Genomic DNA, 24486 nt, shown 5'->3' on the forward strand with positions numbered 1-24486 from the left:
TTGCTTAGCCGAAATTGGTTAAATATCCTCCTTTCCTCAACCATATGGGTATTGCTTTTCCAAAGGTCTGAAGGACAGTGGCCTTTGGTGTCTGGGATTTTAGGGTGTTTGGCTAATCAATACCCCGGTAAGTAATTAACCACATCTGAATGAGAATCAAGTGAGTTCTGTTCATTTCAAACATTAGGTAGATCTTATAGATCCCAGCCTGTAGATTTCTTTTACTCCAACTCCCTGAATAGTTTTATTCCTCTCTAGGTAATATAGGGTGGTGGCTTCTGGATGAGATGTTTGCTGTTGCTTTTTTCCTCTTGTCTTTGATGACTTGTCAGCCTGGGGTAGCCATACAGGAGAAGGTGAACTGGTGAGTTGGCCAAAAGTTTCTGCAAAATTTGCAGTTAGGGGTTACTTGGTGGGGAACTGAGACACTCTCATGTTTGCAACAGGCTGTTTTAGGATGGAATGTGACCTCTTTCCACATTATTACTAATTCAGTGAAGGAGTCCAGGCCAGTGACAAGAGCATTCACTTGGTGTCAGATGGACCTGTGTGCAAATCACAGCTCCAAGACTTAGGAGCTGGGTGATCTGGAGTAAATCAGATAATTGCTTTGTGCTTGCTTCCCGATCTGTAAAATGAGAATAATAATGCCTCTTCTATGAGAGTTAATGAACATGAAATAAAATATTGGATATAAAGTATACTCAACTTAATAAATAATAGTTCTCTTGAGTTATATTGGACAATTAACCTCTGCTTATCCATTTGTGTGTAAGAATACCCATCTCATAGTGTTTTGGGAAGGATAAAATTAGATAATGTATATAAAATTATCTTGGGAAAGGCAAGAGACTGTAAAGATGCTGAGTCATTTCATTCTAGAAACAACTTAACCTTTTGCTATGGAGTAACAAATAGAAGTGATATTTTCATACGTACATTGCATTTTACCCATTCCATTTCCTTGAATATCCCAAACTGGCTTCACGGTTGTTTTTTTTTTTAAATCTTAACATCAATTATTTTGTGGTGCTTAAACAGCCTCTTATTTTGCCTTTGTGATAGCTTTAAAGAAGTCCCTCTCTCCCAAACATTGAAGATTTTAAGTAGAGTTATTTTATTCAAATTCTTGTTGGATGATTCAATTTTGAATCATTATTGCTTTTAAATGCTAGACTAGAGATTTCCTTTAAGTAACAGTTAAGAAGGAGGAAAGGCATTTTTATAAGCAGTTAATTTGCAACTTGTATTTAAAGCAAATACAATTTTGAAAAATCAGAAAATTCATCCCTAATAATTAGAAGATAAAGGCAAGAGAACTGTGGTAAAGGAAATCTCTGCTGAGATACTCTTAATTATAAAAGCTTATCACTGTAATCCTTTTTGAAAATGAACAAAGAGTCTTATGTTTGAACTTATCAAATAAGAAAGACCAGTGAAGAGGCAAATTTGAAGTCAAGGCAAAAGAGAACCAATTAAATACGTTACAAAGTGCTGAAGTAGGAAGTCACAAGGTCTTTTTGTCTAATGCCAGTGTGCCTGACCCTGGCATTTGCAAATGCAAAACTACATGGTGAAATAACTTTACTGGATTCAAATTCTGGCGCTGGCATTTACTATTTGTGTAATCTTAGGCAAGTTATTTAAGTTTTCTGGGCTGTAAAGTGGGAGGCAAGTAAGAGGAAGAATTAAATGCATAAAAAGTATTTAGAACAATGCCTGGTACTTAGTAAGTTTTCAATGAAAGCTGTTGCCAGTAGTGGTGCGTGATTGTCATGGTCATTTTTTGGGTATTTTTCATCTCTCTGATGGTTGATAAAAACTAGAATAAATTTGTAATGTGCCTATACATTATTGATACAATGTATAAAGTAGACAACTGATGGGAACATACTGTATATGTATAGCACAGGGAACTCTACCTAATGCACTGTGGTAACCTAAATGGGAGGGAAGTCCAAAAGGGTGGGGATATCTGTATGTGTATGGCTGATTCATTTTGTTGTGCAGTGGAAGCTAAAACAACATTGTAAAGCAACCGTACTCCAATAAAAATTATTTTAAAAAATAAAATAAAATTTAACAATGAAAAAAATTGCAATGTGCCAATTAGTATGGTTCTTTTGGATTAGTCTCACTTCAAACTTTAAAAAAATTTAACAGTGGCAAAATAACTAACAATTTATTTTTCTTAAATAAAATATAAACACTAACATTGAAAACAGATGATATACATTTACATTTTTAATGGTATACATTTATTTTTATAAGCTCATATTTACCATTATTATAAAGTATATTGCCTGTGTGTTATTATACCATTACTATAAATTCTTAGAAAAGTGTGGTTGTTTGAGAAAAATATTTTAAGACAATGTTGATGAAAAGACGTTATATTCAGCCTCAAAAAGCAATGACTCTCTCTTATGTGTTTTATACAAATAATACATTTTAGCATGTGTGTTGCTTTAAAAAGTTAAAAAATTTTTCAATCCTTTTAATTTATTGAGATTTGTTTTATGACAAAGAATATGATATATCTTAGTGAATATGTCACAGGCACTTCAAAGTGTGTATTCGTCTGTTGTGTGTAGTTCTAAGTCATTAAGTTGGTTATTAATGCTGCTCAAGTTTTCACCTCCTTGTCTATCAATTACTGAGGGAGGAATGTTGCATCCCCAAGTGTATTTGTGGATTTGTCTATTTCTCCTTTCAGTTCTATCAGTTTTTGTTTCATGTATTTTGAAGCTCTGTTATTATCTGTTTATCTACTTGTCTATCTATGTCTGTCTGTCTATCTATCTATCTATCTATCTATCTACATACAGGTTTGTAGATGATCTGCCCCTTTATCATTATGAAAGGCTTTCATTATCCCTGGGTTTGCATGGTGAATTTTTTTTCCCAATATTTTATTTTAACTTATCTGACTCTTTATATTTTAAAGTACGCCTCATATAGATAGCATATAGATGGGTCTTACTTTATTATCTAGTCTAATAATCTCTGTCTTTTAATGATAGTATTTATACAACTTATATAAGATGTAATTACTGATATGCATGGGTTTGGGTTTACCATCCTTCTCTTTGTCCCATCTGTTCTTTGTTTCTATTTTTCTCCTTTTTTTGGTCATCTTTTGCATTTCATATTTTTTCTAATTCCAAATAATTTGTTAGCAATTCTACTTTGTTAATTTATTTAGTTTGGTTGTTACTCTAAGCTTTGCAACATTCATCATTAACTTATTACAGCCTACCTTCGAATAATATCATACCACTTCTGATACCATTTTTATTCTTCCTGAGTAACTTCTTTTGACCTTTCTTATAGTGCAGAATGAATTTTGGTGAGGGAGTTATCCATTTTCGTTAGTCTAAAGAACTCTTTATTTTGCCTTTATTTTGAAGGGTATCTTTGATGAATATAAGATTCTAAGTGAAAAGCTTCCTTTTTTCCTCCCACATCACTTTGAAGACATTAATATCATTCCATTATCTTCAGCTTGTATAATCTTTGAGGAGAGATCCACTTTGTTATGGACTCCTTTAATATTTTATCATTGATTTCCAGCAGTCTGATTATGATGTGCCTAGGTGTGCTTCTGTGGACTTATAGCTCTCATCAAATTTGGGGAAAAAAATTTTGCCACTATTAATTCAAACATGTTTTCTGCCACATACTTTCTCCTCTGCTTCTGATCGCAGGTATGCTCAACTCCCTGATATTATTCCACAGGTCACTGAGGCCCTGTTCTTTTTTTTATTGTTTTTGGCAGTATTTTTTCTCTGTTTCATTTTGGATAGTTTCTATATCTTTAAGTTTACTGATCTTTTCTTTTGCAGTATTTAATCTGTTTTTTAGCCCATCCAATGGATCTTTCATTTTGGTTTTTATAATTTTTCAGCTTCAAAACTTTCATTTGGTACTTTTTTATATCTTTCACTTCTCATCATGTCCATGATTCCCCTTACTTTAATATACTTAAAATAACTCAAAATCCTTGTTTGCTACTTCCATCACTTTTATTTCATAGGTCTTTAGAATTAGGAAGGACTTTGACATCTAATTTAATCCACTCATGTTACAGATAAGGAAATTGAGTCCCAGAAAGAGAAGGGGAATATTAAATAACAACCAGACCACTCCTCTAGGCATTTTATGAATATTGACCAATTTAAACCTCATTATGTCCCTCTAAGACTGTTGTAATCATTATCCCCTCCAGTTGACAGCCAGAGAGGAAACAAAGCAATTTGATATGTCAGTCACCCAGTTTCCTAGTTGTACAGTCAGGCCTTCTAATCCCCAGATCAGTGTTATTACACCGTTACTGCTACCCTCACCCACCAGAAAAAAAAATCTTTTCAAAACTGAGCACCCATTTTGATAAGCACTATTTACAACAGCCAGGACATGGAAGCAACCAAAAAGTCCATCAATGGCTAGAGGAATGGCTAAAGGAATGGCTAAAGAAGATATGGTACCTATATACAATGGAATATTACCCAGCCATAAAAAAGAATGAAATAATGCCATTTGCAGCAACATGGATCGAACTAGAGATTATCATACTGAGTGAAGTAAGTCAAAGGCAAATACCATATGATATCGCTTATATGTGGAATCTAAAAAAATGGTACAAATGAACTTATTTACAAAACAGAAATAGAGTCACAGATGTAGAAAACAAACTTATGGTTACCGGGGGGTAAAGGGGAGGAGGGTAAATTGGGAGATTGGGATTGACATATACACACTACTATATATATTATATAATAGATAATAAGGATCTACTGTATAGCACAGGGAACTCTACCCAATACTCTGTGATGACCTATATGGGAAAAGAATCTAAAAAAGAGTGGATATATGTATGTGCATAACTGATTCACTTTACTGTATACCTGAAACTAACACAACACTGTAAATCAACTATACTCCAATAAAAATTATTTTTTAAAAAAAGCAAAACAAATATTTAATTTGGAATTAGGATACCCAAAGGTTTTTATAACATTTCCAACCCAACATTTCCACTGATGGAGAATGAACAAAATACCTTAGGGGGATTAAAGAAATATGAGTGAAGACCTCAAACGTAGAAGATAACCACAAGGATCTGTTTGTTTCTTTAAATAGGTCATATAGGCAGTGGATCCTAATGAAATTTAAATCACTATCTTCTTTTTTATTTTATTGTTTCATGGGCATCAGAGTGTTCACCAAAGTAACCCAGGCCAGGGCCATGCGAATATTTTCTATAGCTGTCCAGATGACTGGAAATCAACATGAATTCAGGCTACATGAAATTTTAGCTAATATAAACAATTGGAGTAGTGGATGTGACTCAAAGTGAGTCTCACGACTATGGACACTTTTTTTCGGGGTAACTAATCTTTAGCTATACTTCAAGCAGCATTGGGTGTGGGCTTTGACGTGAGGTCAACCTGGGTTTAAATCCTGGCTTCACCACTTAGTGGCTATGGAACTTGGGTAAGTTACTTAAACTCTCCAAGGCTTAACTTTCTCATCTATAAAATAGAGACAATACATATTTCATAGAGTGCTTGTCAGGAGTTAAGAGAGTTAATATAAAGCACTGAGCATAGAAACTGGCACATGGTAAGCTTTTAGAAAATTACTTTTATTACTCTATTTCCCTTTTGTCAGAAATCCTTCATAGTATTTCTTGGAATGTGTTTTTTAAATGCATAGATTTGGGAGTCAAAACAGCCTTGGTTTGAATTCTTGCTTTACCTCTTACTATCTATATGACCTTAACCACATTATTTCGTCTTCCTCTGAATCTGTTTTACTTATCTATAAAATAGGTATAATAATTCCTACTCCACAGGGGTCTAGTAAAATTTAAATTATATAACATAAGATCAAATGAGATAATATATTCATAGAAAAGTTTTTATTGAGTTCCCACTGTATGCCAGGTACTGTGCTCAGCACTAGGGGACCGTGGTGATCAGTAGAGTCATGACCCCTGCCTTGCAGAACTTGGAGTCTAAGGGTGGGAATAAAGTGTGGGAGGCTCTACATATGTGGGATTGTGTTAGCATAGGGCAAGGCAAACCATCTGGAGGACATGAGACTTAACTGAACTGGGAAGGTCTGACCAGATGGATGAGGTATGATTATTCAGTGTGGAGGAAAGAGCATTATGCATATATTGCAGGAGAGCCTGGAACATGCTTAGAACCAGAAGTTCTGTGTGGAATTCTATGTGTACCTGGAACACAGTAGACACTTTTTTTTCATTTGTTCATTCATTCATTCATTCCTTTTGTTCATTCATTCAATACATATTCCAGGTATGCTACGTGATGAGCAAAATAGATAATGTCCTTACTCTCCTGGAATTTACAGTGTAGTGATGGAATCAGTCAATAAACATGTAAACCAAACATTTCAGTAAAAATTGTGATAAATAGTATGAAGGAAGCAAACAGGGTCCTTTGATAGAGGCTATCGAGCAATCTAAAAATAGGCAGGTTGGGGCGTTCTCTACAGAGGTGGATTTAAGCTGAGATACGAAGGATGGTGAGGAGAAACCAAGTGAAGAGGTCAGCACATACTAAGATCCCCCTGCAGGAAATGGCTCATCACATTTGAGGACCTGCAGGATGGGAGCAGCACGAGACCAGGGGATTGAGTCCTGAGAGGATGTCAGAAAGGTGGGCAGAAGCCAGATCACAGAGGACCTTGGGCACCATGATGAGGAATTTGGATTTTAGTCTATGTGTAGTAAAAAACAAACAAACAAACAAACAAAAATCACTGGAGGGTCTTATACAGGAGGGATATTGTCTGATTTCTAATTTTAAAAAATCATCCTGGGGTCTGTGCAGAGAAGGGATTGGAGGAAATTGAAGTGGAATGTCTTGGACCATAGGAGGTCATAGCAATTATCTGGGTGAGAGATAACGGTGCCTTAAATTAGGACGGGGGCAGTTGAGACAGGCAGAAGGGAAGATATTTGAGATATATCTTGAAAGCAAAATTGAAAGAAATTTCCAAAGGACTGGATATGGGGGTGAGGGCAAGGAAGGAATTAAAGACCACTGTTAGGTATCTGGCTTAAGCAACTGTGTGTTAGGGTGGTTCCACTTACTGATGTGGATAAAATTGAGAGAGGAACAGTTAAAAGGAGAAAATTAAGAGTTTTGATTCAGAGCCATTAAGTTTGCCATGACTGACAGGCACCTAGTGGAGATATAAAATGGGGCAGTTGGATAAACAAAACAGGATTTCTGAGCAGTGGTCCAGGTTGAAGATCTAAATCTAGGAGGCATTAGCATAGGTGGTATGTGAAACCCAGGAAATGGATATCACCTTCTTAAGAGTGAGAAAAGCAAAAAAAGAAAGGCAAGACTGCACCCTGAGGAATTCTAGTTTTCAGACACATCAAAGAGAACTGGCCACAGAGGTAGGAAGGGGGTAAGGAAGTGTGGTACTGAAGAAGTCCAAGAGAGGAAAGATTTCAAGAAGGAACAGTGGTTAACAGAGGGCAATTAAGACCAAGCTGGAAAACTTTCCACTGGATTTAGCAACATGGAGGTCACTGGAGACTCAGCACTTTCAAAGTCAAATTTAAATATGTTTCATGATGTAATTCCCATGTAACTGAATGGTAGTAGCTCCAGGTTATATAATTAGTGACAATCAGTCTTGAATATAAGCTGAGCCTATTTATCAGGATGACCCACTGGAAATAATCAGGGTTGGGCCTTCTGACCTAGCCTGGGATGGGTAGCTGATTAATTACTTTGTGATCTAAATTGCTGAGGTGGCCACATTCTGGGGTCAAGCATTTGACTCACAGATTACCTGTTCAAGTCTAGGTTTTAGGCCATTTTAGGCCTTTTGCCCAAAATGCCACCCTATCTAAAAAGGCAGATGGAAAGCATCTCACTAGTCTCCAGCCCTCCACAGCATAGGCATTCAATATGTTTTTGATGAAGATGGAGAGGTTTGATGAGCATGTCTGGGGTTGAGAAGGTTAGAGAGAAGAAACTAACATGTATGTCAGGCTGATGCTTGGGGCTTTCCATGCTTTGCATATGTAATCTCACTCCATATTCAAAACAGTCTCACAAGTTATTATTAACTCTGTTTTTTAGCTATAAATAGCAGAAACTGGATTTAAATGCATGTTTGGTAGACTCGAAAGCCCTTTCTGTTACATCAGTGCTTCTTCAACTGTGTTACATAGTCTTATATATATTACATGAAAGAAAAAAATGACCTATAGTCAAAAATTGGGTAAATGCTCTGTTAAGTAAATTAAAATGCAGAACTTTTCAGAGCCTTAATGTGTTGTTGGGCATTTTAAATCTCCAAGAGCAGTATGTTGTATATAATTTATACAAATGTATTTGACCAGGTAACTTTACTTCTTTTCCTCCTCACCTCTGGTGCATATCTCAGGAACTAGTACTCCACATAGCATACTTTGGGAACCCTGCACATAGCACTATATTTCCTTGTGGTGATTCTACAGATGAACAACTTAATAGCCAGACAGTTAAAGAAACTTGCTCATACTGGCACAGCAAGGTAGATGCCAACTAAAGACTAGAATCAAAGACTCCTGAATCTTACTGCTCTACATTAAATCTCTTCCTGCTTAAGTAAATTTTCAGTAGCTGGGAGATGTTTTCAAACTATTTGCCAAGATTTACTAGGCCACAGATTTATTAAATGTTCCTGAAGTAATTGAAAAATTGATACGGTTCTTTTGGAAAGCCATTTGGCTGTATGTGTCATAAGCTTTGAAACCATTTGTATCCTTCAACCCAGCCATCTTATTCTACAGGAAGTATCTTCAGTAAGTAACTCAGAATACAGAAAAGCTGGGTGCTCAGTACTCTAATTGTTTAATGTTAGTGGAATGGAACAATGTGCAGTCATCATAAAAAGTTTACATTTCTCTGATAATATTAAATGGAAAAATAAAGATATAAAAATGTAATAGTATGACCTCAACTATGTTATTAAAATTAAGAATGAAAGGAAATATAACAAAATATTAATGGTGGTGGAATTTGGGGCAATTTTTTTCTTTTATAATCTTTTCTATGTTCTCTTTAGGAGAACGTATGACTTTTATAATCAACAAAAAATAAACTACCTTAAAAAATTCATTGTAATGATAAGAGAAGATGCCCGTCATATTGATATTGGCTAAAAGGTTGGAGCCCTGTAATGACTTAATGAATGGTCCTTGTGTACCTTCTGTAGCCTTGCTTCAGTGATAGCATGACTGTGTGTTCCTCTGTCTAGACATCACGTCACAAAGCTTTTAAAACCACAGCAACACAGCGCTGCTCTAAGCTTCTGCTTCCATCTATTAACACTGTTTCCTTCCATTTTGACATCATAATGCAGTCTCTGTGGGCTTACAATGACATTATCTTGACAATTCTACAGTGAGACGCAGAACTAATACTGGAGTCATTTTCTGCTCCCAAACCTCCTCCCTGTAACTTCTCTCCCACGTTTTAGTGATCAAAACTCTTGTTTTTCTCCGTGTTTCTATGCTTCACACTTCTATTATTAGGACAATCTATCAGAAAAATGACATATGGACCAAACCTTGAGCCATTTGAATGTCTAGACACCAGGATCATTTAATTAGATTCTAACTGGAAATTAGGTTCATATAAATTTCTAAACAATGTCATTCTATTTCCCATAAATTGGCTTCATTCTTTCTATTCCCTTTTTATCCTTCCTTCCTTCGTTCCTTCCTTCCTCCCTTCCTTCCCCCCTCTCCCTCTCTCACTTTCTCCCTCCTTTTCTCCCTTTCTTCTTTTCTTTCCTCTCCTAAATATTTACTGAGCACCTTCCTTGGGTCTGGCACCATGATAAGTGCCAGGGGTTCAGTAGCAAACATATGAACAGTACAGGTACCTGCCTTCATAGAGCTTATGATCTGGTGGAGAAGGCAGAAATTATACAAACATCATAAGTATGATAATTGATTTTTGAGAAGAAGATGTGCAGAGATTGACAAATCATATAAAGGGAGATATCTATCAGTCTGGGTGTTGAGAAATGTTTTCCTAAGGAACCGATGTTTATGATGAGACTGAAAGATAACTAGGAGTCACCCAGGAGAAAGATAGTTGGATTCTTTCCCGATTGGGTTTTACAGATAGGTGTGATCAAGGGAAAAGTGTAGTCCAGGAATTCAGGACATAATTAAAATTTTAAAATGATGGATCATGAAATCAAAACTGATTATAAAGGAAAATGACGATAGGAGAGGTCTTACTGCTAGAGCAAAAGCTTAGGTGTCAATGGAGGCCGCAATAAGGTCCAAGAAAAATGCACGGGAATCCTTGAGCATATAGATATAGAAGGAGACGAGGCTGTGGAGCCCCAAATAACTATTTCCAGGTGACTCATGAATTAGTGATTTGGAGAAGAAGCTGTTTCAGAGAGTAAGAAAGTCCAGGATGAAAACATGGAAGATAATAGAGTGAAGAAAAGGGTCATTGGAGAGGAAGAAAAGGAGCAAGTGAGAGTGCAGAGCATTGGATGGTTCATTTATAGGGATGCTGAGGTCTCCCAGGATGATGAGAGGAACTGGAGTAGAGAGGAAGATGGTGACCTGAGCACTGAAGTTTTTTTGAAGGGATAATAGGGCTGGTGCTCTATACTAGCATCATTTTATAGATCAGAGTTTCTCAAAGTGTGGTCTGCAGACTCCAGGGAGTCCCCAAGATCTTTTCAGGGTGATACCTGGGAGTTCAAAACAATTTTACAATAATACTAAGACATTACTCGCTCTTTTCACTGTGTTTATGTTTGCACTGACAGTGTAACAGTAATGGTGGACCAGTCCCTCCCATCAGGAAACTTGCACAAGCCTCTTAGATAGCCTCATCCACCAGAGGGCAGACAGCAGAAGCAAGAAGAACTACAATCCTGCAGCCTGTGGAACAAAAACCACATTCACAGAAAGACAGACAAGATGAAAAGGCAGAGGGCTATGTATCAGATGAAGGAACAAGATAAAACCCCAGAAAAACAACTAAATGAAGTGGAGATAGGCAACCTTCCAGAAAAAAAATTCAGAATAATGATAGTGAAGATGATCCAGGACCTCGGAATAAGAATGGAGGCAAAGATCGAGAAGATGCAAGAAATGTTTAACAAAGACCTAGAAGAATTAAAGAACAAACAAACAGAGATGAACAATATGATAACTGAAATGAAAACTACACTAGAAGGAATCAATAGCAGAATAACTGTGGCAGAAGAATGGATAAGTGACCTGGAAGACAGAATGGTGGAATTCACTGCTGCGGAACAGACTAAAGAAAAAAGAATGAAAAGAAATGAAGACAGCCTAAGAGACCTCTGGGACAACATTAAGTGCAACAACATTCTCATTATAGGGGTCCCAGAAGGAGAAGAGAGAGAGAAAGGACCAGAGAAAATATTTGAAGAGATTATAGTAGAAAACTTCCCTAACATGGGAAAGGAAATAGCCACCCAAGTCCAGGAAGTGCAGCGAGTCCCATACAGGATAAACCCAAGGAGAAACACGCTGAGACACATAGTAATCAAATTGGCAAAACTTAAAGACAAAGAAAAATTATTGAAAGCAGCAAGGGAAAAACGACAAATAACATACAAGGGAGCTCCCATAAGGTTAAGAGCTGATTTCTCAGCAGAAACTCTACAAGCCAGAAGGGAGTAGCATGATATACTTGAAGTGATGAAAGGGAAGAACCTACAACCAAGATTACTCTACCCGGCAAGGATCTCCTTCAGATTCGATGGAGAAATCAAAAGCTTTACACACAAGCAAAAGCTAAGAGAATACAGCACCACCAAACCAGCTCTACAACAAATGCTAAAGGAACTTCTCTAAGTGGGAAACACAAGAGAAGAAAAGGACCTACCAAAAAAACCCCAAAACAATTAAGAAAATGGTCATAGGAACATACATATCGATAATTACCTTCAACGTGAATGGATTAAATGCTCCAACCAAAGACACAAGCTTGCTGAATGGATACAAAAACAAGACCCAAATATATGCTGTCTACAAGAGACCCACTTCAGACCTAGGGACACATACAGACTGAAAGTGAGGGGATGGAAAAAGATATTCCATGCAAATGGAAATCAAAAGAAAGCTGGAGTAGCAATACTCATATCAGATAAAATAGACTTTAAAATAAAGAATGTTACAAGAGACAAGGAAGGACACTACATAATGATCAAGGGATCAATCCAAGAAGAAGATATAACAATTATAAATATACATGCACCCAACATAGGAGCACCTCAATACATAAGGCAACTGCTAATAGCTATAAAAGAGGAAATCAACAGTAACACAAAAATAGTGGGGGACATTAACACCTCACTTACACCAATGGACAGATCATCCAAAATGAAAATAAATAAGGAAACACAAGCTTTAAATGATACAATAGACCAGATAGATTTAATTGATATTTATAGGACATTCCATCCAAAAACAGCAGATTACACGTTCTTCTCAAGTGCACACGGAATATTCTCCAGGAGAGATCACATCCTGGATCACAAATCAAGCCTCAGTAAATTTAAGAAAATTGAAATCATATCAAACATCTTTTCTGACCACAATGCTATGAGATTAGAAACGAATTACAGGGGAAAAAACGTAAAAAACACAAACACATGAACGCTAAACAATACATTACTAAATAACCAAGAGATCACTGAAGAAACCAAAGAGGAAATCAAAAAATACCTAGAGACAAATGACAATGAAAACACGACGACCCAAAACCTATGGGATGCAGCAAAAGCAGTTCTAAGTGGGAAGTTTATAGCTATACAAGCCTACCTCAAGAAACAAGAAAAATCTCAAATAAACAATCTAACCTTACACCTAAAGGAACTAGAGAAAGAAGAACAAACAAAACCCAAAGTTAGCAGAAGGAAAGAAATCATAAAGATCAGAGCAGAAATAAATGAAATAGAAACAAAGAAAACAATAGCAAAGATCAATAAAACTAAAAGCTGGTTCTTTGAGAAGATAAACAAAAATGATAAACCATTAGCCAGACTCATCAAGAAAAAGAGGGAGAGGACTCAAATCCATAAAATTAGAAATGAAAAAGGAGAAGTTACAACAGACACCGCAGAAATACAAAGCATCCTAAGAGACTACTACAAGCAACTCTATGCCAATAAAATGGACAACCTGGAAGAAATGGACAAATTCTTAGAAAGGTATAACCTTCCAAGACTGAACCAGGAAGAAATAGAAACTATGAACAGAACAATCACAAGTAATGAAATTGAAACTGTGATTAAAAATCTTCCAACAAACAAAAGTCCAGGACCAGATGGCTTCACAGGTGAATTCTATCAAACATTTAGAGAAGAGCTAACACCCATCCTTCTCAAACTCTTCCAAAAAATTGCAGAGGAAGGAACACTCCCAAACTCATTCTATGAGGCCACCATCACCCTGATACCAAAACCAGACAAAGATACTACAAAAAAAGAAAATTACAGACCAATATCACTGATGAATATAGTTGCAAAAATCCTCAACAAAATACTAGCAAACAGAATCCAACAACACATTAAAAGGATCATACACCACGATCAAGTGGGATTTATCCCAGGGATGCAAGGATTCTTCAATATATGCAAATCAATCAATGTGATACACCATATTAACAAATTGAAGAATAAAAACCATATGATCATCTCAATAGATGCAGAAAAAGCTTTCGACAAAATTCAACACCGATTTATGATAAAAACTCTCCAGAAAGTGGGCATAGAGGGAAACTACCTCAACATAATAAAGGCTATATACGACAAACCCACAGCAAACATCATTCTCAATGGTGAAACACTGAAAGCATTTCCTCTAAGATCAGGAACAAGACAAGGATGTCCACTCTCACCACTATTATTCAACACAGTTTTGGAAGTCCTAGCCACGGCAATCAGAGAAGAAAAACAAATAAAAGGAATACAAATTGGAAAAGAAGAAGTAAAACTGTCACTGTTTGCAGATGACATGATACTATACATAGAGAATCCTAAAGATGCCACCAGAAAACTACTAGAGCTAATCAATGAATCTGGTAAAGTTGCAGGATACAAAATTAAGGCACAGAAATCTCTTGCATTCCTATACACTAATGATGAAAAATCTGAAAGAGAAATTAAGGAAACACTCCCATTTACCACTGCAACAAAAAGAATAAAATACCTAGGAATAAACCTACCTAGGGAGACAAAAGACCTGTATGCAGAAAACTATAAGACACTGGTGAAAGAAATGAAAGATGATACCAACAGATGGAGAGATATACCGTGTTCTTGGATTGGAAGAATCAGTATTGTGAAAATGACTATATTACCCAAAGCAATCTACAGATTCAGTGCAATCCGTATAAAGTTACCAATGACATTTTTTACAGAACTAGAACAAAATGTCTTAAAATTTGTATGGAGACACAAAAGACCCTGAATAGCCAAAGCAGTCTTGGGGGAAAAAAGCGGAGCTGGAGGAATCAGACTCTCTGACTTCATACTATACAACAAAGCTACAGTAATCAAGACAATATGGTACTGGTACCAAAATAGAAATGTAGATCAATGGAACAAGATAGAAAGCCCGGAGATAAACCCATGCACCTATGATCAGCTAATCTATGACAAAGGAGGCAAGGATATACAATGGAGAAAAGACAGTCTCTTCAATAAGTGGTGCTGGGAAAACTGGACAGCTACATGTAAAAGAATGAAATTAGAACACTCCCTAACACAATACACAAAAATAAACTCAAAATGGATTAGAGACCTAAATGTAACACCAGACACTATAAAACTCTTAGAGGAAAATATTGGAAGAACACTCTTTGACATAAATCACAGCAAGATCTTTTTTGATCCACCTCCTAGAGTAATGGAAATAAAAACAAAAATAAACAAATGGGACCTAATGAAACTTCAAAGCTTTTGCACAGCAAAGGAAACTATAAACAAGATGAAAAGACAACCCTCAGAATGGGAGAAAATATTTGCAAATGAATCAACGGACAAAGGGTTAATCTCCAAAATATATAAACAGCTCATGCAGCTCAATATTAAAAAAACAAACAACCCAATCCAAAAATGGGCAGAGACCTAAATAGACATTTCTCCAAAGAAGACATACAGATGGCCAAGAAGCACATGAAAAGATGCTCAACATCACTAATTATTAGAGAAATGCAAATCAAAACTACAATGAGGTATCACCTCACACCAGTTAAAATGGGCATCATCAGAAAATCTACAAACAACAAATGCTGGAGAGGGTGTGGAGAAAAGGGAACCCTCTTGCACTGTTGGTGGGAATGTAAATTGATACAGCCACTATGGAGAACAGTATGGAGGTTCCTTAAAAAACTAGAAATAGAATTACCATATGACCCAGCAATCCCACTACTCAACATATACCCAGAGAAAACCATAATTAAAAAAGACACATGCACCCCAATGTTCATTGCAGCACTGTTTACAATAGCCAGGTCATGGAAGCAACCTAAATGCCCACTGACAGATGAATGGATAAAGAAGAGGTGGTACATATATACAATGGAATATTACTCAGCCATAAAAAGGAACGAAATTGGGTCATTTGTTGAGACGTGGATGGATCTAGAGACTGTCATACAGAGTGAAGTAAGTCAGAAAGAGAAAAACAAATATCATATATTAATGCATATATGTGGACCCTAGAAAATGGCACAGATGAACCGGTTTGCAGGGAAGAAATAGAGACACAGATGTAGAGAATAAACGTATGGACACCAAGGGGGGAAAGTGGCGGGGGTGGGGGGTGGAGGTGTGATGAATCGGGAGATTGGGATTGACATGTATACACTGATGTGTATAAAATGGATGACTAATAAGAACTTGCTGTATAAAAAAATAAATAAAATAAAATTCAAAAATTCAAAAAAAAAAAAAAGTAATGGTGGCTAAAACTACTGTGGCCTTGATGCAAATCAAGGCATTGACACCAAACTCACAGGAAAGAAATTGTTTCACTTAGAAAAGTCCTGAAAATAGTTAAAATTGTTAATTTTATTAAAACCCAATCTTTGAATACATGTTACTTAAATATTATTTGTGGCAAAATGGAAAAGATGCATAAAGAACTTCTACCATACCTAAGTATGAGGGTACAGTACATGTTTTTTCTTGAGAAAAAGCAATTGTTTGAGTTGTAAGTCAGTGTTGATGCCTTTTTCCTGGAACACTGTTTTTACTTGACAGAATAACTGCCAAACAAACTATGGTTATTCAGGCTAAGATACTTGGCAGACATTGTCTCAAAAATGAGCAGAGGGCCTATTACTTCCAGGAAAACAAACGGCATTATTTGTTACCAATGACAAAATTTGGGCTTTCAAACGAAAATTTAAATTTTGGAAAACATATTCACTACCATGAGCTTGAGATCACTGTTAATATTAATAAATTTGACTTATTAATATGTTACAGTGAAATGTGTGACTATTTTTAAGATATGTACACTCAGAGTACCATTGTTTTCTAAATTTCCAATGTCTGATGTTATAAAAATCTTGTATGGGTACCAGATACATTTAAAGGATACATAGAACAATGGGTTTTAATGCAACAGAGTATAAAAAATTCATTGATAGGCTTTCAGGTTCCAAGTGCAACTAACATTTAAGAAATGACTGCTTTTCAAGATTTGGTGTAGCATCAAAGAACATCCACAATTTTCTGAGAAGACTATTAAAACACTCCTCAACTACATAATTTTTTTCAACTACATAACTGTATGAGGCTGGAGTTTCTTCATAGATTTCAACCAAAGCAACATAAAGCAACATATTGAATGAAGAAGCAGAAATGAGAATCTAGCTGCTTTCTACTAAACCAGACAACAAAAGAGATTTGCAAAAACATAAAACAGTAACACTCTTTTCAATAATTATGTTTCTTGGAAATGGATTTTTAAATAAACATATATGGTAACATGTAACGGTTTTATTGTAATGTTAAATGGATAAATAAGTATTTCGAAATTTCTCAGTTTTGATGTTTGGATTCTGTGACTACCGATCGACCCAGTCCCGTTAAACAAAAGCTCTTCAGAGTCCTCCATAGTATGTTAGAGTATAAAATGTTCCTGGGACCAAAGTCTGAGAACCAGTGATAAAGGTGAACATCACTTTCCTGATGATCCTAGAGCTTCCTGTTTGGGGTTTCAGCATAGCGGGCATCATTCATCACGTGGAGCAGTTCACAGCATAATTAGCATGAGTTCTGAAGTACTACAGCATCACCCCTGCATACAGTAGAGGCACAATAAATTTTTATTCTTCATTTCTTAAAACTGGAAATGATCGGAGGGAAAACGTGCACAACTCTTTTGTTGTTGTTGCTTAAATTTTACATCTCAAAATTTATGCAGGGAAAGGAAAAGAGTTCTGGAGATGGAAACTGGTGATGGTTGCACAACAATATGAATGTACTTAATGCCACTGAACTGTAAGCTTCAAAATGGTTATGGTAAAATGTAAATTTTACGTTACATGTATTTTACCACAATAAAATATTGGGGAAGAAAAGAGCATTAGGCCACATAACTTTTGTTTTAAAAACAGCACATGCAATTCTTAAGAAGGAAGATAGAATCATTCTAGTATTAGAAGTACCCTTACAGCCCAGTGTTCCAAGTAAGAATAACTGCATTTATGGACATTCCTCTCCTTTCCCTGCTCCATCCCCACTCCCACTCCCAAATAACTTTAAGGCTAAGGGAATATACACTGTGATATTGCTTCATGTTCTACAGCTACAGGTGCCCAGATGCCCAAATCAAGGGGTAACCTTTATAAGTTAAAAAATTAACCATCTATTCAGCCATAAAAAAAGAAGAAAATCCTTCCATCTGTGACAACATTAATGAACCTGGAGGACATTATGCTAAGTGAAATAAGCCAGACAGAAAAAGACAATACTGTATCATCTCACTTATATGTGGAATCTAAAAAAAGTCTAACTTATAAAGCCAGAGAGTAGAATAGTGGTTACAAGGGGCTTGGGGGGTCGGGAACATGGGGAGAGGTTGGTCATAAGATATAAACTTTCTGTCATAAGCTGAAAAAGTTCTGGGGTTCTAATGCACAGCATAGTGACTATAGTTAGTAATACTGTATTGTACACTTGGAATTTGCTAGGAGAGTAGATCTGAAGTATTTTTACCACACCAAAAAAAAAAAAAAAAAAGAAAGAAAAAAAAAAGGCAACTATGGGAGGTGATGGATGTGTTTCCCTTGGTTGTGATAATCATGTCACAATGTATATGTATGTCAAACCATCACGTTGGTCATCCTAAATATACCATACGATTGTTGTCAATTTTGCCTCAATAAAGCTGGAGAAAAATTCAGCACCTGTTTTCATATTATTAAGATACTGTCATGTTAAAAGACCTTTTTGAATTTATAATTACAAAAATTAAAATGATCATGATAAAAAATTTAAAAATTGAAGCAAGGGGTCTCTTCTCTTTTTAGGAGAGTCAGTCGGGCTGTTCAGAGTTCTACTCCCACAGCTGTTTCCTGCCAGCTGGGCAACTGGGGAGAGTGGACAGATTGCTTTCCATGCCAGGAGAAAAAGGTGAGACATTTATGACCAGTTTTGGAGCATTAAACATTTAAATTGTGTACTAGGCACTCAAATGGAGATAAGCAGTCTCGTCTATAAATCTAGAGGTCTGGGGAGAAAAGGGTATTCAGAAGCCATACGCACGTGGCTGGTGGAACTTATTTCTGCCTCTTCTCATTTTGTTTGTAAGGCGTTTGGATGAGGCTGCAAAAGATGTGTAATGTTATGGCTTAGATGCCACTTAGAAAAGTGGCCCTCCGGATATGGGCACACTGATCCCCACTGGCCTCTCTGGGTCCTGGCCTATGTATTACCTTCTAATGAGGGTCATCTGGAGGGACCAATGGCTTAGGAACAAAATGCCAAGCTGTCCATGACCTATAAGGAACTGAGATAAACCAAAGCATGTCACACAGGGTGTTCCTGAGGATTTCACTTTCATGCACCGAAAAGGCTGACGTGCCCAATGAACAGATGTGTATCTATCTTGCCCATCTAAGTGGTTTTAATTGGTCCAAGATGATCGCTAAACTCAGTGGCATAAGGGGGATGTTGAGAGCACTTGTCTCTGTCAGGGAGGAGTATTACAATTCTGTCTTTGTTCAGAATCACTGGGTCATGGTGACAATAGAAAGAAGACTAACTTCTATTCTGTCTTCTTAGTATTTTAAAATCTCTGCAGACGACACATGCCTTCGCTGGATGCACCCAGGGTGGGTGCAGCCCAGATGTGGTACACCACTGCCCGAACCTTGTCTATTAGCCTATTGCTGTCAAGCCTGTTTTTTAGCTTCGACTCTGCAGCTTAGATTCTGGCTTGCACCTTATTTGCTGTGTTACTTTGGACATAATTTTTACCTTCTCTGTGCCTCTGATTCCTAATCTATAAATGGAAGTAGAAACAGTACTTACACCATAGAGTTACCGAGAGCATTAAATGAGTAATGCATGCAAAGTGCTTTTCATGGCATCTGGCACAAAGTAAGTGTTCAATAAATGTGAGCTGTTTCTATACTTCCTATCTGTGCCCTCCTCTCCAGCCCCACTCCCACTGCCTTGAATCAAGCCCTGCTCTTCTCTCACCTGAGTGATACTCTTGCAGAGCTTACTGACAGTCCTCCTGCCTCCAGACCCCCCTCCTCGGTTAGATGCAAAAGTGCCCCGTGAAGTTTTGATGACACTGGCAGAAACACCATTTGGAGCTAGTTTATTCAACTTTGAAGGCTAAAATTTATGATTTTGCCTCTCCCATCTCTAGGATATGCCAAAGAATCTTAGATGTCCCAGTTTAAAAATATCTGGCCCCCAATTCTCATTCTGCTTTGACATCCTGGATTAGTTTTCTGAGCCTGCTGTAACAAATGCCAAAAACTGGTTGGCTCAGAACAACAGAAATGTATTCTCTCAGAGTTCTGGAGACCAGAAGTCTGCAATCAAGGCGTCAGCAGGGCCAGGCTCTCTCTGGAAGCTCTAAGGGAGAAGCCGTTCTTTGCTCCTTCCAGCTTTTAGTGGCTACCTTGCTCCAATCTCTGCTCCTGTCTGCATCACCCCTTCCCTTCTGTGTGTCTCCTTTATGCGTCTATGTGAAATCTCCCTCTGCTTTCCTCTTGTAAGGACACTGTGATGGCATTTAGGGTCCTTCTGGATAATACAGAGTAATTTCTCCAAATCAATGGTGTCTGCAAAGATCCTTTTTCCGAATAAGATAACATTTACAGCTTTCAAGGATTAGGACTTAATTTCTTTGCATGGCCTTTAGTCAACCTATTATACATTTAAACAGCATCCTAAAGCTATATTTTTCTCTTGTGCTGCAGTTTAGATGGCAGATAGCACAGGTGAATGACTTACAGTTTAAATCAACATTTATTACTTTCTTAGGGACTCAAAAAGACATGCGTCTTTAAAGTAATCCTTAAAATAATTAAATGCTGTTAATTTTTTAACTGAAAGACCATCTGAGTTTCTTTCTATTAATATTTTTCTTCCTCTCAAAATCACCCAATCAAGGACGTGCATTTCTGGAAAGAAATATTTCCTACTAGCTAGAAAAGAAAATTACGTCTTAATGATACCAACCACGGGCAATGGCACGGAGAAGGCCCTAGGGAAGTATCCTTACCAACCTTTCTGCAACACAATGTCTTCATTATTTGATAACAACCTAGAAAATAAGGAGCGGGTGGGGATGAACCTCATGTCTGCACCATCATTCCAAGTACAGAAACCACAGGAAGGATGATAATGACTATATATAGTCGCCATTATTAAATAATTTCTGTGTACCAAGAACTGTGTGCTAATGCTTTAAATAAATCATCTTCTTATTTGATTTTCACAGCCAACAGTAGGTGACAGACACCACTCAATCCCTTTGCTTAGTTTGCCCAGTAAGAATGCGGCAGAGCCTCGATTTAAAACTTGGTCAGTCTGATTCCAAAATGCCCGTGAACCTGAGCTATATGCCTCTCCTGCCCCTCCCGGAGCTATATGGAGAGTAGTAAGTGATATTAGAGGTCACCTAATCCAATTCCCACTCAGTCATAATCCTTCCAGAGTAGCCCAACAGCTGGCTACGAGGATGAAGCCAATGTTGATAACTATTATTACTAAGTGCATACCAGAACCAGGCAGAATGCTGATGTCTTTACCTGTGTTATCACTAATCTTCAGAACACTCTTATCTCTCTCATCTTACAGATGAGGAAACCGAGGGTCAGAGACGTTAAGTAATTTACCCAGTGACACATACACCGTAAGTGGCAGAACTGAAATTCTAACCCAGCTTAAAATGAGATCATTAATAGTACTTAACCCCCTAGACTTGTGAGGATTAACTGACATAAAGAATGTAAAGGGTTTGGGCAATAGTAAGCACTCAATAACTGGTAGCTACCATCACCATCATCACCATGATGGTAACTTCAGGTCTTATAACTGATGAATGTTTTCAAGGTGGAGAAAGAGAATTGGCTATACATTTGTATGATGAGCTCTCTTTTTTTTACTGCATTGTGGGGCAAGAGCGTGGGTAGAAAATGAAGATATCCTCCTATTCCCACATTGACCGCTAATTATAATCTCTTCTCACCTAGTTTACAAATCTTTTATTGCTGTTATTAACTGAAAGTCAGGGAAGGCAAATGGGCAGGTCGGATCCTCACTTCTTTTTGCTACCTCTGCCTCTTTGCTAAGGAGCAGTTAAGTAGGCAGAAGTGGGCAAGAGGAAAGGGAAGGGAAGCCTCACTGCTTCACACTCACCCCTGGAAGCATCTGGAAAAGGCTGCATTGATAATGATAATGATGTGGAAACCACTTCCATTTATTGAGCACCAATGATATGCCAGGCACAGGGCTAGGTGTCTCCTCAGACCTTCTCTCGCTTAGTTCTCACGAAACCCTTTCGAGGTAAGGTGCCATCACACCCATTTTACATACTAGACAATGGTCACTCAGAAAAGATAAGTGACTTGCTCATGGGCAGTAGGTAAGTGAATCCAGGATTTGGACCTAAGTCGGTCTAATCTCATGCCTGTGCTCTTTCAATGATAGGACACAGGTGAAGGAATCATTAGTAATTGTGATTAGTGAGGTCAACTAAGTCAACCACCTCATTTTATAGATTTGGAAACTGAGGCAGAAAGTGTCAGGCACTGATAACTTTACACAGCAAGTAATAAATAGATTCAGGTCAGGAACTCAATTCTCTTACTTCTCAAATCATTGCCTTCCTATTTACTTATTCACAGTTTTGAAGCTAGGGCCTGTGGGCTAAGAGACGGCAGAAAATATGGTGCTGATTGACACTCTGTGTGAAGCTCTTCATACAGCATGTTTTGTTATATTTTTTATCTCCTCAACCATCTCTAAGCTTCTTAAAGACAGGGATGGAACTTCAATTTCTTGGAATATCTTACTGTTCAGCTTCTTCCTGATACAACTAGTATCTAACACTGTACACCCTAGAGAAGACAGTGTCATAAAAACATTGAGCCCAAGACTGGTATCTATTTTTATTTTCTCTCCTTCCTTCAATAAGTATTTATTCATCTGCAGTCAGAGCTGGACACAGGGCCTCAGATGATGTCTTCAGAGCTCTTTTTGTCTCTCTACTTGTTGGATGGGCTCTTTCTATAGTAGGCAAGATGGCCACTTGATACCCACAATTCCCAGCAACTTCAGCTAAAAAGAAACTATCTTTTCCAATAGTTCTGAAAGAAACTTCCCAGAGAGGACTTTGATTGCCATAAGGTTGAGTCATGAACCAATCATTGCAACTTGGCAGATGATTGGTACTCTGGTTGCCCTGCCTCGTTCACATCCACACGTCCTGTGACTGAGGGGGTGACGTCACCCCCACCTGAACCATATGAGACATGCCACAAGGAAAGAGGAAATGCCAGGACCAGAAGAAATTCTTCAAAGGAAAAGTGATAAACCTCTTTTTAAAGGTGACTACCATGTAACTGACCATAGATCAAGTGCCAAGTATATGAAGCCAAATAAGACGTGGCCCTCCCTTTGCTGACCCTAACCCTATGTGCAAATTGTTCCTAAACTAGTGAGAAAGGTAAACAAAGAAGTGGACAATCAATCACAACCTTATATGACAAGTGCTAGGAGAGAGGGTACATAGGGAACTGAGAATATATCACTTAGTTTGGGAAGTTTGTTCCCGAGGAGGTAAACCGTGAGTCTTGAAAGATGAGTAGGTACAAACTGGCTTCAGAAGGGGGAGACAGAGGTCCTTCCCAGCAAGTAGGAAGACCCTAGAAATAACTAGTCCAAACCTCTCATTTGATGCTTGGAGGCCCTACTCAATATTCCAGCTGGTGACAGTGCCACCTCTGGTTGAACACCGCCATTTATGATCACTCATCCCCTCAAAAGACAGCTTTGCAGGCAGCTCTCAATCATTAGACAGTCATTCCTTATGCTAAGCTGAGACCTGCCTGCACCAATTTCAGTTGATTGATAGACAATGAATGCGTCTGGTTCCAAATCTGATTTAGTACAGATACCGGAGCCTCCTGCAGCCAAACAAGTTCGGGGGAACCATCTGCAGTGGGACTGTCTGGGACCAAGCCAGCTGTCACAGTCCCACAGTTTGTGTGAAGCAAGCACAGTGTGGACAGGATTTCCAGTGTAAGGAGACAGGTGAGTAGCATCTCAGAAGGATAACAGCTGTGCCTGTCAAACTTAATACACAAAACAGTTCTCCGGGAGCTTGTCAGAATGCAGGCTCCTGAGCCCTTCCCCTAGAAGTTGCTGTTCTGGGGTTTGGGATGGGACCCAGGAAGCTGAATTTTAAGCCAAGTCAGCAGCCCTAGTAAATTTGAGGCAACTTTATTGGAACACCCGTTGATTTGGAAAAGGTACAATTCACTCATCCATCCATTCATTGAGTAAATGCTGATTGGGTGCATATGATGGCCAGACAGCGTGCTACCTGCTGGTGATGCAGAGGTGAAAAGTTCTTGTGCCTGATCTCAGAGTACTCCTAGTGTCTTTGGGAGACAGACCTATAAGGAATCAATGACAATGTCCTGTGATAGCCAGTGTAATGGGTGTATGTACAGGGTCCAATGTACGGACTCTGGCAGGGGGTGCCTAAATCTGCTTTGGGCAGTCAGGGCAGGATTCAAAATGGTACTTGAGCTGAGACTTAGCAAATGAAAAAGAGTTTGCTAGGAGACAGAATGTGCAAAAACGCAGAGATTTAGGGACTCACAATCAGCCCAGAAAAGGGCTTTGGGAAGAGAGGCAGGGGATGGGCCAGGTAGGTTACCGGGGGCCAGACAG

The 24486-nt window shown here is 37.8% G+C and overlaps 1 protein-coding gene across 1 annotated transcript in view; it reads left to right on the forward strand.

The window, feature by feature from the left end:
• The first annotated feature begins 287 nt into the window (after positions 1-287).
• Positions 288-24486, forward strand: part of C8A (complement C8 alpha chain) — a 64513-nt gene continuing 40314 nt past the window's right edge. The window contains exons 1-3 of the mRNA XM_059898764.1: positions 288-364; positions 18594-18696; positions 23697-23841. Of these exons, the coding sequence (XP_059754747.1) occupies positions 288-364; positions 18594-18696; positions 23697-23841 (325 nt within the window). The remainder of the gene's footprint in view (positions 365-18593; positions 18697-23696; positions 23842-24486) is intronic.

This window comes from Balaenoptera ricei, chromosome 1, assembly GCF_028023285.1.
Source record: "Balaenoptera ricei isolate mBalRic1 chromosome 1, mBalRic1.hap2, whole genome shotgun sequence".
NCBI lineage: Eukaryota > Metazoa > Chordata > Mammalia > Artiodactyla > Balaenopteridae > Balaenoptera > Balaenoptera ricei.